At 45.7% G+C, this 18,205-nt stretch overlaps 1 protein-coding gene across 1 annotated transcript in view; it reads left to right on the top strand.

The window, feature by feature from the left end:
* Positions 1 to 15,653, top strand: part of SLC10A6 (solute carrier family 10 member 6) — a 32,021-nt gene extending 16,368 nt beyond the window's left edge. The window contains exons 2-6 of the mRNA XM_007531378.3: positions 1,725 to 1,843; positions 4,646 to 4,734; positions 7,136 to 7,311; positions 12,160 to 12,317; positions 13,854 to 15,653. Of these exons, the coding sequence (XP_007531440.2) occupies positions 1,725 to 1,843; positions 4,646 to 4,734; positions 7,136 to 7,311; positions 12,160 to 12,317; positions 13,854 to 14,098 (787 nt within the window). The 3' untranslated portion in view covers positions 14,099 to 15,653. The remainder of the gene's footprint in view (positions 1 to 1,724; positions 1,844 to 4,645; positions 4,735 to 7,135; positions 7,312 to 12,159; positions 12,318 to 13,853) is intronic.
* Positions 15,654 to 18,205: the final 2,552 nt, after the last annotated feature.

The following is an 18,205-nucleotide window of genomic DNA, read 5'->3' as shown; positions in this document are numbered from 1 at the left end:
TTTTTTTAAGTTAAATAGAATTATCAGACAGTCTAGAAGTCCCAATCATGGGATAATAAGAAATTGTGCTCAGGTGGTCTGGGAGGTGGCACAGTGGATAAAGCATTGGATTCTCAACCATGAGGTCCTGAGTTCACTCCCTGGCAGCACATGTACCAGAGTGAATTCTGGTTCTTTCTCTCCTCCTTTTGCATGAATAAATAAATAAATTCTTAAAAAAAAAAGAAATAAAAAAAATTGTGCTCAGATTTTCACAATAATGTTATTCATGATAGCCAAACACCTCATGTGACAATCAGTTAATGGGTGGACAGACATCCATCCCATGGCAAGGCAGGCAATGGAATATGATGCAGTCACTGAAAGGAACACGCTAGAATATGTAAAGATCTCAAAACGTGCTACGCTAAAGAAGCCGGACATACTAAAAGGCCACCCAGTCTATGCTAACATCCTATGTTAGCACCCCAGATCAGGCAGTGCTATAGTGGCAGGCAGCAGATGACTGGAAGCCAGGAACAGTCCAGAGGAGGGGACATGGGAGTGGCCGAGACTTGGTGCAGCTGCTCTTGTGTGGTCTGTGAGTATACTGCCAACACGGTCCACAATACAGAATTCAATGAGCTGACCCAGGGAGCCTGAAGCAATGGTGTCCTCGTTCCAAGTGCTGCTGCCCCTCAAGCCTCATTTATTTTTATTTTATTTTATTTTTTATTTAAGAAAGGAGACATTAACAAAACCATAGGATAGGAGGGGTACAGTTCCACATAATTCCCACCAGCCAATCTCCATATCCCATCCCCTCCCCTAATAGCTTTTCCCATTCTCTATCCCTCTGGGAGTATGGACCCAGGGCTGCTGTGGGTTGCAGAAGGTGGAAGGTCTGGCTTCTGTAATTGCTTCCCCGCTGAACATGGATGTTGACTGGTTGATCCATACTCCCAGTCTGCCTCTCTCTTTCCCTAGTGGGGTGGGGTCTCTGGGGAAGTGGAGCTCCAGGACACATTGGTGGGGTCGTCTGTCCAGGGAAATCTGGTCGGCATCATGCTAGCATCTGGAACCTGGTGGCTGAAAAGAGAGTTAACATACAAAGCCAAACAAATTGTTGAACAATTATGTACCTAAAGGCTGGAGTAGTGCAGATGAAGTGTTGGGGGTGGGGTACTCACTGCAGACTTTTGTGTACTTCTGCTTTCAGGTATATATTTTGCCCTAGTTTATGGATACATGTGAACATATGCTCTGTCTCAGGGAGCCTGGTCTATATCTAGGTTTTGGGACTTTGTTAGGAAGTGAACCACCTGGAATGGAATTAGAGAATACTATGAAAGGAAAGGTCTCACCCGTGTAATGAAGCTGAAGGGTTGTCATTCCACACCTGAAGTCTCTGGACACAGTCTGAAGTGAAGCATGCTGGGGTGGCACTCTTGGCGTTGATTAGGTTGCGATCCGTGGATGCAATATTATTTGATATGAATTGAGAGAAGCATGCAGGAAAATGGGCCCCACCCCAAGGTTCCAGGACTGGGGGAAATATAGGCTCTATAGTGGAGATGTGAGGTTCCTGCTGTCTTAGAGTTCAAGAAGACAATGGATAGCTATTATTGTCATCACATTATTTGGTAATTGGATTAACTTTGAAAAGTCCCTTTGTTAGGGTTTGCTGTATAATACCCAGCATCTTGTATAACGCTGTGCCACAGCCTCATTTTGTTTTGCTCCAGCATCAGCATGACGACCTGCTCCACCATGGCTGCCCTGGGGATGATGCCACTCTGCCTCTACGTGTACTCCTGGTCCTGGAGCCTCGAGCGCCGCCTCACCATCCCGTATCACAGCATAGGTGTGTGGGGTGGGGTGGGGTGGGGTGGGTTGGGGCTTATGCAATGGAGACGGTGGGACAGTAGGCTGGGGGGGGGTTGGTGGGGGTCTGCCATTGCCGATGGTGATGATGCATTTGTCAAAGTGTCCTGTGTGTCTCCTTATGCAGAGGATTGAATCCCTTAAATAGCTCCACAGTGGCGATACTATGACAAGCTCCACTTCCTGGATATTCAAGAGTGGAGAGAATCTGCATCTGGTTAGTGCAAGACTGGACTTCTGATTGTGAACCCCAGGAGTTTAACCCACTACAAGCATCTTTTTTTTTTCTGCCCAGGGTATCGCTGGGGCTCAGTGCTGGCACTATGAATCCACTGCTTTTGGAGACTATTCTGTCCTTCTTCTTTTTTTTTTTTTTTCCTATTATATTCAATAGGACAGAGAAATTGAGAGGGGAGAAGTAGAAGATAGAGAAAGACAGATACCTGAAGATCTGCTTCACCTCTCATGAGCTGTCCCCACTGTAGGTGGGGTGCAAGGGCTCAAATCCAGGCCCTTGTGAGGGTCCTTCTACATAGTACTATATTCACTTAACTGGGTGTGCCACTGCCTGGCCCAAGCCTCTTTTTTTTTTTTTTTTAAATCCAGATAGTGGCCTGGTAAGTGGACTCTCAGTCATAACATCCTAAATTTGAGCCCTGGCAGTATATGTATGTACCAGAGTGGTGCTCTGGTTCTTTCTCTCTCTCCTCCTCTCTCATTAATAAATAAAATCCTGAAGTTGAAGAAGGAGGAGGAGGAAGGAGATTAAGCCAGACAACATTTTTTAAATTTTTATTTGTGATTAATAGTAGGTTACAAGATTGTAAAATTACAGTGTATAATTCCACACCACACCCACCACCAAAGTTTGTGTCCTCACCCTCCCACCTCCCAGAGAGAACCATCATGGTTCTCACAAGTCTTAGAAACAGTTTTCATGAACTTGCAAACAAAACCAAAAACAAACAAAAGACCGGAAGCAAGCAAATTGTTTCTAAGACCACTACAAATAACTTATTATTTTAAATATTTTATCTATTTATTTCCTTTTTTGTTGCCTTTGTTGTTTTTATCATTGTTGTGGTTATTATTGTTGTTGTTATTGATGCTGTTGTTGCTGGATAGGACAGAGAGAAATGGAGAAGGGGGGGGAGAGACAGAGATGGGGAAAGATAGATACCTGCAGACCTGCTTCACCGCTTGTGAAGCAACCCCCCTGCAGGTGGGGAGCCGGGGGCTCGAACCAGGATCCTTAAGCTGGTCCTCGAGTTTTGCACAGTGGGCTTAACCCGCTGTGCTACAGCCCAACCCCCACAAATAACTTATTTTTTAAAAGAGGGGGAGGGATGGGGGAGATAGCATAGTGGTTATGCAAAAAGACTTTCATGCCTGAAGCGCCAAAGGTCCCAGGTTCAATCCCCAGCACTACCAGAAGCCTGAGCTGAGTAGTGTTCTGGTGAAAAATGAAACAAGAGGTGGAGGAGGAGAAGGGAGAGAATGAGGAAAGGGAGGGGAAGGAAGGGGAAACAAATCCAACACATATATAATTAATTCTAAAGCAAATGAACCCAATTAACCACAGTGGCTCTGATTAGATGTTAGTCCCCGTAGTGCCTTGATTTCTTCTTTAGTGATTTCACACAAACTACTCCTGTGCATGATTAAAATAGATCCACATATCACAGTCACAACCGTAGGGCATCCAATGCTCTCTCGTGAATGTCATTTCTCTGTGGAAGTTTCTATGGACTTATTAGAGGAAAGAACTTGGTGACATGGTGTGTCTTTGGTCAGCATGTTTGGAGACCTGATAGAGACTTAGATTTTTGGGATAGTAGATAGTTCACATGGGGGCGGGGGCAGGCAGTGGTGCACCTGGTTGAGAGTACCTGTTACCATGCACAAGGACCCAGGTTTGAGTCCACACTCTCCATCTGAAGGGTGGGACACTTCATGAGTGGTTAAACAGGTCTATATATGTCTCTCTTTTCTTCCTATCTCCCACTCCCCTCTCAATTTCTCTCTGTCCTATTAAATAAAAAAAAAATTGGAAAAAAAAGTGTGTTTGCTTTGCCATGCACCATGCACTTAACCCAGGTCTGAATCCTACACCCTCCACATTGCACCAGAGGAAGTTGACCTGGTGTCAGGAAGTCCCTGCAATGACAAGAAACAAAAAACATAAATAAATAAAAAGAAAGAAAGAATCTCAAGCCCTCAAATACCAATCTGGAGTCTCAAATAAGGCCCTCACCAGCAAGTAGCCCTCAGTCTGCTTTTGAAAAAGAAAAAAAGAAAAAGAAAAAAAAAGTGCCATTTCTCCCCACTACGAGGACATAGTGAGAAGTTGCCTTGGCGTGTGTAACAAGTGCTGTGTTTGTGTCTTCTTCTCTGTGAAGTCAAGGACCTGCCATTGCCAACGACAGTGAAGGCACCTGGGAAGGAGGGCTGTGATTGCAAAGTAGTGACTCCGCACAGAACAACCTAGGACTATCACAGGCACAGGGTAGCTCTCCCATGCTCTCGCCTCTGTGTGCCTGGCTGCCCCCCATCCCCAATTCCCTGTGCCTGTAGGTGGAGTCCAGAGAAAGAGCAGTGTCAGCCCGGCTGTGTTCCCTTTAAAGACCCTTTTCCAGAGACTACACAATACATTCCTTGGCAGGGGGACACTGGCGCCACATGCAGCTCTGCTGAAAGCTTTTATCCAACCGAGGTGGAAACCAGATGAGATTCCAGTTGGGTTGTGAGTGGAGATGGCCTGATGGACCTTTCTTCTCCTCAGGGATCACCCTTGTGTGCCTGATTGTTCCTGTGGTCTTTGGCATCTATGTGAACTATAGGTGGCCTAAACGATCCAAAATCATTCTCAAGGTGAGTGGTTCCCCGTGGCGGTTAGCACAGCTGCTGAGCCTGAGTCCCGTAGGCTGGGCCCGGATGTGTGTGTGAGGGGTCCATGCAATGCAGCACCACATGCAGCAGCTCTCACAAGGCCTGCCTTGGGGTAGGGGGGTTCAGCTCCTCATTTCCTCCACTTCTGCTCTGGAGTGACTTTTTCAGAGAGAGAGAGATGGAGAAAGAGTGTCAGGTGGTGGCACACCAGGTTAAGCGCACATAGTATAAAGCGCAAGGACCCGAGCAAGGATTCCAGTTCAAACCCCCCAACTCCCCACTTGCAGGGATGTCCCTTTACAAGCAGTGAAGGAGGTCTGCAGCTGTCTCTCTCTCCCTCTCTATCTCCCACTCCCCTCTCAATTTTTCTCTGTCCTATCCAATAAAAAAAGGGAGTCGGGTGGTAGTGCACTGGGTTAAGCACACGTGGCGCAAAGCGCAAGGACTGGCAGAAGGATCCTGGTTCGAGCCCCCAGCTCCCCACCTGCAGGGGAGTTGCTTCACAGGCGGTGAAGCAGGTCTGCAGGTGTCTTTCTCTCCTCCCCCCTCTGTCTTCCCCTCCTCTCTCCATTTCTCTCTGTCCTATCTAACAATGATGACATCAGTAACAAGAACAATAATAAACACAACAATGTTAAACAACAAGGGCAACAAAAGGGAAAATAAATCAATAAAATATAAAAAAAAGAAAGAAAGAAAAGAAGGAAGTAAGGAAGGGAGGAAGGAAGAAAAATGGCCTCCAGGAGCAGTGGATTCGTAGTGCAGGCACCGAGCCCCAGCAATAACCCTGGAGAGAGGGAGGGAGGGAGGGAGAGAGAGAGAGAGAGAGAGAGAGAGAGAGAGAGAGAGAGAGGCCAAATGTAGAGAGGCCCAGGCTTGAATCTGGGTTGGGTGCATGGCAAAGCAGCAAACTATCCAAGTAAGCTACCTTGCCAGCCTTTCTCTCCACTACTACTGCTGCTACTATTACACCTTCTCCTTTTTATATAAATACATCATTAAAAATATTATTTGTATTTATTTATTTTGGATAGAAACAATGGCATTGAGATGGAAGGTTGAGACAGAGAAAGAGAATGATGTGGTCTGGGAGTGGCACAGTAGATAAAAGCACAGGACTCTCAAACATGAGGTCCTGAGTTCAATGCCTGGCAGCACATGTACCAGAGTGATGTCTGGTTCTTTCTGTCTCTTTTCCTATCTATCTCATAAACAAACAAACAAACAAACAAAAAATCTTTTAAGAGAGAGAGATACACCTGCAGACCTGCTTCACAGCTCATGAAGCTTCCTTCCGCAAGGAAGGACTGGAGTCTTGAACCTTGCTCCTTGCTCATGGTCATGTCTGTGTTGTACTGAGTGTGCCACCACCTGGCCCCTTCCTTCTCTCCACTGCTAAGCCCTGCTCTCTATCACTCCTGTTGACCTATCAGCAGAGACAGATGTTACCCTGGGAAGTGGGGTCTTGGCTCAGTGCTATGATCGCTGATCCCCATGTGTGGTCCATGTGGGAACGCTCCACACAGATGCCTCTATTTCCCCCTGACCAGCCTCCCCCAGAGCACCTGTGTGGAGCGTTCCCGGTTCACACTCATGAGCTGGTCATGTGGAATCCTCTAGAAGCACTGAGGAATCTGGCCATGGCACGTTGGAATAACTAATTTTTTTAATTCATATATTTTTAATTTTTTAATATTTATTTCCTTTTGTTACCCTTGTTGTGTTTTCATTGTTGTTGTTATTGATGTCGCGTTGTTGGATAGGACAGAGAGAAATGGAGAGAGGAAGGGGAGACAGGGAGGGGGAGAGAGAGACACTTGCAGACCTCTTCATCACCTGTGAAGTGACTCCCCTGCAGGTGGGGAGCCGGGGGCTCGAACCAGGATCCTTAAACTGGTCCTTGTGCTTTGCGACACATGCGCTTAACTCGCTGCGTTACAGCCCAACTCCCAGAATAACTAATTTTTGCCACATGTGCCTGCATGACTACAGTGTTCCTGGTTGTCTTTAAGAAAATTTTTTTGATAGTGGGTGAGAGACAAAGAGAGCTAGAGAGACAGAGAGAAAGAGAGATACCTACAACACTGCTCCACTACTTGTGAAGTGGAAGTTTGCAGGTGGGGGGCAGACTTGAACCTAGGTCTTTGCACATGGTGACATGTGCACTCTATGGGATGAATCACCCCTTGGCCCGTCTCACCAATTTCTAGCTTGGCCAGGCCATTCATCCACTTTAGATCTCTGGTCTCTTCTCTGATGAATGAGATAGGGTTGGTGGTCTCCAGGCTCTGAAGTCCTTGTGTCACAAGCCTCTCAGCGCTGCTGTGGGCTCAGTTTGAGGAAGACGGAAAGCTGACATGCCCGTTTCATTGCTTTGCTTCAGATCGGGGCCGCTGTTGGAGGGGCCCTCCTCTTGGTGGTTGCGGTTGCTGGTGTGGTGCTGGCGAAAGGATCTTGGCATTCAGACGTCACCCTTCTGACCATCAGCTTCCTCTTCCCCCTGATTGGCCATGCCACGGGCTTTCTGCTGGCTCTCCTTGCCCACCAGTCGTGGCAGAGGTACAGCTAAGTCACCCAGAAGCTTCTTAACGGAGAGGAAGTTCAGCGCCGGGCAGGGGGCGGGTTTTACACTCTGATTGCTCAGGACACATGAAGAGTTTTGTCTTCACAAGGTGGAGGGACCAGGAGGGTTTATCAGAAAGTGTGTGAGAAGGGCCAAAGAGTTCTGCACAGCAGCGGTGCACAGGGCTTGCCTGTGAGAAGTCTCAGGTTCAGTCCCCAGGAACCACCAGTAGCCAGAACCAGGTGGTGCTCATGTCAAACAAGTGAAAAAAGAGGATGAAAAGATCATGGTAATTCCATATGCAGAAAAGAGTGAAGGCTGAACTGATGGGAAGATATCATCTGAAATTCAAATTGGAGTGTTCACACAACTTGCTGAATACAATTCCATTATTCTGTTCTGCTCTCTTCTTTCTAGTAATTTTAAAGTAGAAAAATGACTTCACTATTCTAGAGGTTACTTTAGAACATGAACAAGATTTCAGCCTTTGGCATTGTTTGGGTATTTCTGTCAGAGTTTAAAAACAGCTAATCATAATAAACATAGAAAGAAAGGAAACAAACTTGAGAATCACGATAGGGATTTATTCTAAGCAGTATCTTTACAAAGTGGGACATATAACTTACAAATACTATGATTTAATTTAACTAATTTATTTACCAGAGCACTGCTCAGCTCTAGCTTATGGTGGTGTGGGAGATTGAATCTGGGACTTTTGGTGCCTTAGGCCTGAAAAATATTTTTTTAAAAAAATATTTATTTATTTATTTATTCCCTTCTGTTGCCCTTTTTAATATTTATTTATTTATTCCCTTTTGTTGCCCTTGTTTTATTGTCGTTGTTGTTACTGCTCTTGTTATTGATGTCATCGCTGTTGGGTAGGACAGAGAGGAATGGAGAGAGGAGGGGAAGACAGAGAGGAAGAGAGACACCTGCAGACCTGCTTCACCGCCTGTGAAGTGACTCACCTACAGGTGGGGATCCGGGGGCTCGAACTGGGATCCTTTCGCTGGTCCTTGCGCTTAGCGCCACCTGCGCTTATCTTGCTGCGCCCCCGACTCCCTGCCCTTGTTGTTTTATTGTTGTAGTTATTGTTGTTGATGTTGTTGTTGGATATGTCAGAGAGAAATCGAGAGAGGAGGGGAAGACAGAGAAGGGGAGAGAAAGATAGATACCTGCAGACCTGCTTCACTACCTGTGAAGCGACTCTCCTGCAGGCGGGGGGGGGGGGGGGGCTCCATCTGGGACCCTTCCGCTGGACCTTGTGCTTTGTGCCACCTGCGCTTAAAGCACTTCGCTACCATCTGATTCCCCTGAAAAATATTTTTGTAGAACCATTATGCTGTCTCCCCAGCCCAATGCTATGAAATCTTCAAAATGAGAATGCTTGCCATGGGTGATGAGGTGAACACTGAATGCAGTGGAGGATGAATATAAATGGCTATAAAGTCTCTGAAAGGCTCCTGAGTCATTTCAATAGCTTTATAAATATATACAGCTAGAAACTCGGGGACCTGAGGCTAACATTAGAAAAGCAAAGGAATATTGAGGTGCAGGGATGTTAATCACTATGCTACTTAAAAATGTCAAAGTAGAAGTGATTTAAATAATTAGCAACGATGGGGACATTTAATTTGTGATGTGCCTATGTGATAATTTGATGTATCCTTGGCTTTGAAAAACAAGCTAAATTTAAGTTAAAAATAAAAGCATAGAAAATTGTATGCATTCTGAATACCATTTTGGGAAAGAAAACATGGAAAAAATGTACATGAAAATACTAAAGGGGTAGGGGGAAATATAATGATAGCAAGGCAAAAAAAGACCCCTATGCATAAGGCTCCAAGGTCTCAAATCCAATCCCCCACACCACCATAAACCAGAATTGAGCAGTGCTCTGGAGAAAACAAACAACAAAAACTGCTTGACTTAGTCCCCAGCATCCTGGCTATTTCTTTTTTTTCTTTCTTAACCTTTTGTTGCCCTTGTTGTTTGTCATTGTTGTAGTTGTTATTGTTGTTAAAGATGTCATCATTGTTGGATAGGACAGAGAGAAATGGAGAGAGGAGGGGAAGACAGAGAGGGGGAGAGAAAGATAGACACCTGCAGACCTACTTCAACGCCTGTGAAGCGACTCCCCTGCAGGTGAGGAGCTGGGATCCTTATGCCAGTCCTTGCGCTTTGCACCACCTGCGCTTAACCTGCTGCACTACCTCCCAACTCCCTTTTTTTTTTTTTTTTAGAGTTTATGGGTCAAGCCGAATACAATGCAAAGTTTTTGCTCTCTTTAACCAAAATAAATAAATCACATCTGTGATAGGTGGGGGGCTGGCTCCTCGGCTGCACGCTGTTCCTTGTCCCCTTTCCCCTCTGACTGGCTTTAGCACAGCAGAGAGAATGCAGTCTCCATGGTGTGATGGGAACAGAGGGAAAATGGTCAAATAAGGGGAGGACCTAGACACACCTGCAGAACTGCCTGGGGCCTGTCTGTCTTTTATTGAATATTTAGTTCCACTTTCTTTATAAAGTGAGGACTGAGGAGACAGCATAATGGTTATGCAAAACCCTTTCAAGCCTGAGGCTCTTGAGGTCCCAGGTTCAATCCCCGGCACCACCATAAGCCAGAACTGAACAGTGTTCCGGTCTCTTTTTCTCTCTTGGTATCTTTCCCTCTACTCTTTCTCATTAAAATCAAATTAATAAAAAAATACTTAAAGTGAAGTTTATTTCTGTTGTCTTCAAATTAAAAAAATAATAAAATACAAAAAAATCAGAAAGTAGAAAAACTTATTAATAAATACTTTCATCAGGGCAATGATCTTAGACATTTGGTATCTATTTACTTATTGTTACAATGACTTGACCACTCCAAGCTGATGTTTTCAGACAGAAAGACAGAGGTAGAGAGAGAGAGAGACGGACACCGTAGCACTGAAGTCTCTTTCAATACTATAGGGGCCAGGCTCAAATCTGGGTCGTGCACAAAGCAGCACACTGGCCCAGTGAGCTATCTCACAGGGAGGCCCAACTTTTTTTTTTTTTTTTTTTTTGGCCTCCAGGGTTATTCGGCTCAGTGCTGAATCCACTGCCCCAGAGGCTATTTTTCCCTTTTGTTGCCCTTGTTGTTTTACCATTGTTGTAATTATTGTTGTTATTGATGTCGTCGTTGTTGGATGGGACAGAGAGAAATGGAGAGAGGAGGGGGAGACAGAGGGGGAAAGAAAGATAGACACCTGCAGACCTGTTTCACCGCCTGTGAGGTGACTCCCTTGCAGGTGGGGAGCCGGGGCTCGAACCAGGATCCTTACGCTGGTCCTTGCACTTTGCACCATGTGCGCTTAATCCATTATGCTACCGCCCAACCCCCTCCCCCCAAATTTGGTTTTTAGCTAGGGTGCCTATGTTTATTTTAAGCATTGTTCAGTTTATATTGTTCCCTATCTCTGAGTCAAATTCTCGTTCTCTTCTCTTCCACCCTCCACTCTCCACCCCTGGCAAACAGGTGGACAGCATACTTAATGCCTCCTTGTTAGGTCAAGCTCAACCCTATCACTAGAGCCATCCTCTCAGTTGTTTCCCTTCTTCTTCTTCTTCTAGCGTTTGCCCTTCTTCCGTAGCCAGTCAACAGCGTCAGGTTGAGCCTGATGTAAAGTTTCGAGACCTCCTTTGAATCTGGAGAGGTGGCAGTCGTTGACTATGTGGGTCATAGTCTGTCTGTAGCCGCAGGGGCAGTTCGGGTCGTCTCTGGCTCCCCAGCGATGGAACATAGCGGCGCACCGGCCATGGCCTGTTCGATAGCGATTGAGGAGGGCCCAATCATAACGTGCTAGGTCAAAGCCGGGTTGACGCTTGCAGGGGTCTGTGATGAGGTGTTTGTTCTTTACCTCAGCTGACTGCCAACTCTGTTTCCAAGAGACTGGAACAGAGAAGTTCAGTGTAGGCGTAGGGGACCAGATTGGGTGACGAGACGTCAAGCATTGGACAGGGTGGGCAAAGATATCCGTGTATATTGGCAGGTCCGGTCGAGCGTAGACGTGGGAAATGAACTTAGATGATGCCGCATCCCGACGAATATCTGGCTGGGGCGATGTTGCTAAGAACAGATTCAGTGTCTTTTCCACTCCTCTCATCCTTTAACCTCACTCTTCTGTGAAGCCTTTTCTGACACTACTACCACGTCTTTGAATTTCTTGAGCCAGTCTGTGGCCCTCGGCCATACTTAATCTTGGAACACAGTTGTGTAACAGTTCCCATGTGTATCCAGTCTTTGCACATGGAGTCAGAAGGTACGGTTTGTGGGTCTGACTCCAGAGTGCCTCTCAGGAAGAAGTACAACTCAGGCTTATAGTGTTCATTCTCAAGTAGTGGGTTTGAGGATCATAGTTATAAAGTAGGCCCACAAGAAATCCCTTCTGAATGAATAAACATTTCCAGTGGCCTGAGTGCATGACTTGGCATTTATCACTCTTCATTAGAGTAGACTTAAGAATAGTCCTTTTTGCGGGAGTCGGGCGGTAGCACAGCAGGTTAAGCGCACGTGGCACAAAGCACAAGGACCAGCGTAAGGATTCTGGTTCGAGCCCCCGGCTCCCCACCTGCAGGGGAGTCGCTTCACAAGCAGTGAAGCAGGTCTGCAGGTGTCTCTCTTTCTCTCCCTATCTCTGTCTCCCCTCCTCTCTCCATTTCTCTCTGTCCTATCTAACAGCAACAACAATGATAATAACTACAACAATAAAAAACAACAAGGGCAACAAAATGGAATAAATAAATTTAAAAAAAAAGTAAAAAAAAAGAATAGTCCTTTTTGCTAGTGTGTGACTCTGGGGAATTGTTCTCATTGGCAGGTGTAGGACAATTTCCTTAGAAACTGGAGCTCAGAATATCCAGCTGTGTGTCACCATGCTCCAGTTATCTTTCACCACTGAGCAGTTGGTCCAGATGTTGAGCTTCCCACTGGCCTATGGGCTCTTCCAGCTGTTGGATGGATTTCTCCTTGTAGCAGGTCGGTAAGAGTCCCATGGGGGAGGATGCTTGACTTTATGACTGTCAACCCAACTCATCAAATCCTTGCTCAGTCCAATTATGCTTTGCTGTCCCACAGGATACAGTTCCAACCTGACTTTCTCTAGGGAAAAGGAAAGTGGGTAACAAGAGCTTTTTGCCACAAAAGAAGACTTCATGGAAAAAAAATATAAACATACATATGAATGGGAGCTGATGAAAAAGCCAATGCCCTGGGTGGCATAATTGTTATGCAAAGAGACACTCATGCCTGAGGTTCCAAAATCCCAGATTCAATCCTCCACACCACCATAAGCTAGAGCTGAGCAGTGCTCTGATAAAAAAAAAAGGGAGGGGGAGTTGGGTGGTAGTGCAGTGGATTAAGCACACGTGGTGCGAAGCACAAGGACCAGTGTATGGATCCCAGTTCGAGTCCCTGGCTCCCCACCTGCAGGGGTGTCACTTCACAGGCGGTGAAGCAGGTCTGCAGGTGTCTTTCTCTCCCCCTCTCTGTCTTTCCCTCCTCTCTCCATTTCTCTCTGTCCTATCCAACAACGATGACATCAATAACAATAAGTATAACAACAATGAAAAGCAACAAGGGCAACAAAAGGGAAAATAAATATAAGAATAAATCAAAAGACAATTTCCTGTCAGAGGTAGAGTTCAGGTCTTGCTATGTCTCCATGAGCAATCATGGAGCAAAGCAACTTGGTTGATTTCATTCAGAGTTGTGACAGCTTCCAAATGCCAAGCTTTTGCAACTGAGAACTCTGCTGAATGACTATGAAATATATGTATTTTTAAATTATCTTTATTTATTTATTGGACAGAGACAGCCAGAAGTTAAGAGGGGGAGAGGTGATAGGGAGAGAGACAGAGAGACACCTGCTACACTGCTTCACCACTTGCAAAGCTTGCTCCCTGCAAATGGGGACTGAGGGCTTGAACCCAGGTCCTTGCTCATTGTAACATACGAGTTCAACCAGATGTGTCACCCCTTGGCCCCAATTTTTTTTTTTACAGATGTATTTATTTCATGTGAGAGAGCAAGTGATCAGGGCATCCCTTTGGTATATGCGGTGCCCCCACACATGCTGGTCCAGTGGCTCTACCTGCTATGCCGCCTCACCCGTCATTGAAATATTTTTCAGCTGTGCAATAGAGCACACATATGGATATCGAAATGCTCTGTCTGCAGCATTTCCCCCTAGTGCTTATGCTTTCATGATGCACGATGAATAACATAAGGTCTTGACAAGCATACGGTGCCACCCAAATAGACTTTGCTCAGTGATTTGTTTCTTAAATTATTTATTTATTTATTATTGGACAGAGAGAGAGAAATCGAGAGGGAAGGGGGACATAGAAGAAAAGAGACAGAGATACCTGCAGTCCTGCTTCACCACTCCTGAAGCTTTTTCCCAGCAGGTGGGGACCAGGGGCTTGTGTAGTGTAATGTGTGTGCTTAACCCAATGTGCCACCAACTGGCCTCTTGATTTTTTTTTTTTTTAATACTTGTGTGTTCACACCCAGTGTATCAAGTGTACAAGAGACAACAGAACAAAGCCAGGAGCTGCCGGAAGCCAGCGTGTGTGGCAGCCTGCCGTGAGAAGCCCCCTTCTCCCAGAGAGACCAGCACTTTCCTGGAGATTGATGACGGCCCCGAGGGAACTCCTGGGATACTGGGGCTGAAAGAACTTCATGGGACCCCGAGCCTAGAGGGCTGTCCCCTCTCTGTGGCCAGTAAATACAATGCAGAGCTGAAGACTGAGTCTTGATGACTGGACCCAGGGAGAGGAGGGAGCGGGGGGGGGGGGGGGGGCGGGAGATTGTCTCCATGTCAGGTGTCAGCATATTTCTATGTTGTGTGGACTGTGACCGCTCCCTCCTGGACAGTGCACTCTGCTGAGCTCATGTCACAGGCTCACAGGGCCGAGCAGCACCCTGGGCACGTGCCAGTGTCCTCACATGGATTTTGATCTAAGGGGCGAGGATGCCTATGCTGCGAGGTGAAGACAGAGCCTGGGCCTCCTTGACTTGGCTCCTTTGGGGCCAATGAAGGAAGTCCTTTCTCCAGCAATGGTTCTTTTTAAGGGCCTAAAAAACACACCTGTGGATTATAGAAGATCAAATATTGAGGTGTAAAGGTGGCTGCTCTGTGTTCTTAACCCCTAGAAGTAAATGCAAGGATGCCCTTCTGATACGTTGACAGGAGCATCGTGTGGTCTGAGGGACCCCGAGGACCATGGGCATGTCCTGTGGGATTCCTGGGCCAGTTAGCTATGCGCTGACTCCTCAGCCTTCAGACCAGAGGCTCTTGGGCATGTTGAGAGGACTGTCATTTGTGGAGCCCCAACTCTCACATGTGGGCATGGAGCAGTTTGCAGTCTGGCCTGATGTGAGCACATGGTGGGCTCCCTCCTTCCAGCAGGATGCACGGAGAGGCTGGTTGCTGCATCTGATCACTGCTGCCCAGCAGTGCCCCCAGGACCTGCCTTGGTGCCCCCAGGTCCATCTCCCCCATCATACCAGTCTGGACAGTGGCCAGGTCTGCATGGGGAGGGCAGTTCCTCTCCAGTAACATTAAAACAGTGGTGACCAGAGTCTGCTTTGTGACTGACCACTTCTCTATCCACGTCTTGCTTTTCTATTATTGCTGCTGTCTTCTCTCCCTTCTCATTCTTCCTCTTCTTCTGTTGAAATAATTTATTTATTATTATTTGTTTTATTGCCACCAGAGTTATCTCTGGAATTTGGTAACAGCATTATGAATCCACCAGTCCTGGTGGCCATTTTTCCTTTTCCCTCCCTCCCTTCCTTCCTTCCTTCCTTCCTTCCTTCCTTCCTTCCTCTCCCTCTGCCTCTCCTCCCCTCCCCTCTCTTTTATTAGGACAGGGAGTGGGGGTTTGAACCTGGGCCCTTGAGCATGGTAACCTCTGTGCTCAACTCAGTGAGCCACTACCAGGATCCCCTCCTTTTTTTTTTCTTTTCTTTTTTACAAGAGCTTTGGTTTATGATGATACTGGGGATTGAACTCAGAACCTCAGGCATGATTCTTTCAGCACTGTTATGCTGTTTCCCTAGCCCATGTATTCTTTCTTTCTGTCTGTCTTTCTTTTTCTTTCTTTTTTCAACACTTTGTAAGCATGACTCTTTATCCTGTGCATTGGCAACACCTGGCTACCTCTGTCTTTTAAAGTTTTTTGTTTTCCTGTTACGCCTTTTGCTCCTCAGGCATCTAATATGGTTTGTGTTTTCAATGTTAGTCTTTTTAAAAAATGTTTTGTGCGTAAGGATTCCGGGTCAAGCCTCCAGCGCTCCCCACCTGCAGGGGAGTTGTCTGCAGGTCTGCAGGTGTCTGTCTTTCTCTCCCCCTCTCTGTCTTCTCTGCAGGTGTCTGTCTTTCTCTCCCCCTCTCTGTCTTCCCCTCCTCGATCCATTTCTCTCTGACCTATCCAACAATGACAACATCAATAACCACAATATTAAACAACCAGGACAACAAAAAAAGGGAAAATAAAATAAATATTAAAAAAGAAAAACTTGAAATAAAAAAATGTTTTGTGATTTTGACAGCTGTTGAATGTTAGAGCATTTATGTTTTTGTGGGGATTGTTAATTGTGATATAATTCCTTTTTGAGAATGTATTTGATCCCCTTCTGGGGACCTATCTCTGAGAGTTTACTTAAATTATTTCCCATCTACTGTGTGCATATTTTTATGTAATCTAACATAATCAAACCTATTCACCATATATTTTTCTATTTTTTTAATGGACGACACGTTTATTTCATTTTGAACATTTCTGGGTACAATGTTCAGAATCTGCTGTCCAGGGGCTAGGCGGTAGCACAGCAGGTTGAGTACATATTGCAAGAATCTGCTGTCTGAAATAATTATTCAGCTGCCTAGGAGGTCACATAATGTCTAGCAAGCTGAACTTGTAAGTCTGAGGCCCCGAGTTTGATGCCTGGCATCGCCAGTGCCAGAGTGATGCTCTAGTTCTGTCTCATTTTATCATTAGTAACTTAAAAATATTATTATTTTATTTATTTGTTGGATAGAGACAGAAATCAAGAGGGCAGGGGGAGATACAGAGGAAGAGAAGCAGAGAGACACCTGCAGCACTGCTTCACTACTTGAAAAACTTTCCTCCTGTAGGCAGGGACTGGGGGCTTGAACCTGGGTCCTTGTGCATTGTAATGTGCGCTCAACCAGGTGTCCCGCTGCCCAGCCCCACTATCATTAGTAAAAGGTTTACTTATTTATTTTTAAGTTTTTATTTATAAAATAGAAACACTGACAAGACCATAGGATAAGAGGGGTACAATTCCACACAATTCCCGCCACTAGAACTCTATATCCTATTCCATTCCCTCCCCTGATAGCTTTCCTATTACAACTTTCCTATTCTTTAACCCTCTGGGAGCATGGACCCAGGGACATTACGGGGTGCAGAAGGTGGATTGTTGATTTATTTTTATGCGGCAGGAGAGAGAGACCAGGGCATGGCTCAGCTCTGGCATATGGTGGGACCACAAACCGATGCCAGGCCTCTGAAGCCTCAGAAGTGAATTTAATGTGCATTTTATTTTATTATATTAATATTTTATTTATTTATAATGAAGGCTAAAGAATGAGGGGAGAGAGACCATAAGCTCTGGTTTATGGTGGTGCGGGGGATTGAATTTGGGACCTTGGAGCCTCAGGCATGAAATTCTCTTTGCATAACCATTATGCTCTCTCCCCAGCCCTGAATGTGCATTTTTTAAAAATATTTATTTTATTTATTTATTCCCTTTTGTTGCCCTTGTTGTTTTATTGTTGTAGTTATTATTGTTGTTGTCGTTGCTGGATAGGACAGAGAGAAATGGAGAGAGGAGGGGAAGACAGAGAGGAGGAGAGAAAGATAGACACCTGCAGACCTGCTTCACTGCCTGTGAAGCGACTCCCCTGCAGGTGGGGAGCCGGGGTCCTTATGCTGGTCCTTGTGCTTTGCGCCACCTGCGCTTAACCCGCTGAGCTACAGCCCGACTCCCCTGAATGTGCATTTTTACTCCCAGTGAATCATCCCAGTAGCCTGTATTTGATTGTTCATCTTCACTGGTCTGAACTGCCTCCTTCACACAGCTTCCTAGATAGTGTGTTTGTGCTAGTTTACATTTGGCTCCACTTTTTCTCTCTGTTCTTACTTTTTCTTTTAAACAATGTTTAAATTCTAATTATTTGTTATTTCAATTATTTTTTTTTGGTTCATTTATTTTTTTATTTATAAAAAAGGAACACTTACAAAACCGTAGGATAAGAGGGGTACAATTCCACACAATTTCCACCACCAGAACTCTGTACCCCATCCCCACCCTTGATAGCTTTCCTATTCTCTAACCTTCTGGGAGTATGGACCCAGGATCATTGTGGGTTGCAGAAAGTGGGAGGTCTGGCTTCTGTAACTGCTTCCCCACTGAACATGGGCGTTGACAGGTCAACCCATACTCCCAGCCTGTCTCTCTCTTTCCCTAGTGGGGTGGGGCTCTGGGGAATTAGAACTCCAGGACACATTGGTGGGATTGTCTGTCCAGGGAAGTCTGGTCAGCATCATGCTAGCATCTGGAACCTGGTGACTGAAAAGAGAGTTAACATATAAAGCCAGACAAATTGTTGACTAATCATGAACCTAAAGGCTGGAATAGTGCAGATGAAGAGTTGGGGGGTGGGGTCTCCGTTTTGTAGATAGCTAGTAGGCCTATTTTAGGGCCCATGACTATACTAGTTTTTTTTTTCTTTTATTTTAATATGAGAGAGAGAGAGAGAGAGAGAGAGAGAGAAAGAGAGAGGAGACCAGGGCCCTGTTCATATTTGGCTTATGGTGGTACTTGAGGATTGA

The sequence above is a fragment of the Erinaceus europaeus genome, chromosome 3 (assembly GCF_950295315.1).
Source record: "Erinaceus europaeus chromosome 3, mEriEur2.1, whole genome shotgun sequence".
NCBI lineage: Eukaryota > Metazoa > Chordata > Mammalia > Eulipotyphla > Erinaceidae > Erinaceus > Erinaceus europaeus.
The sequence above is the reverse complement of the archived record's forward strand: the minus strand, read 5'-3'. Positions and strand labels throughout refer to the sequence as shown.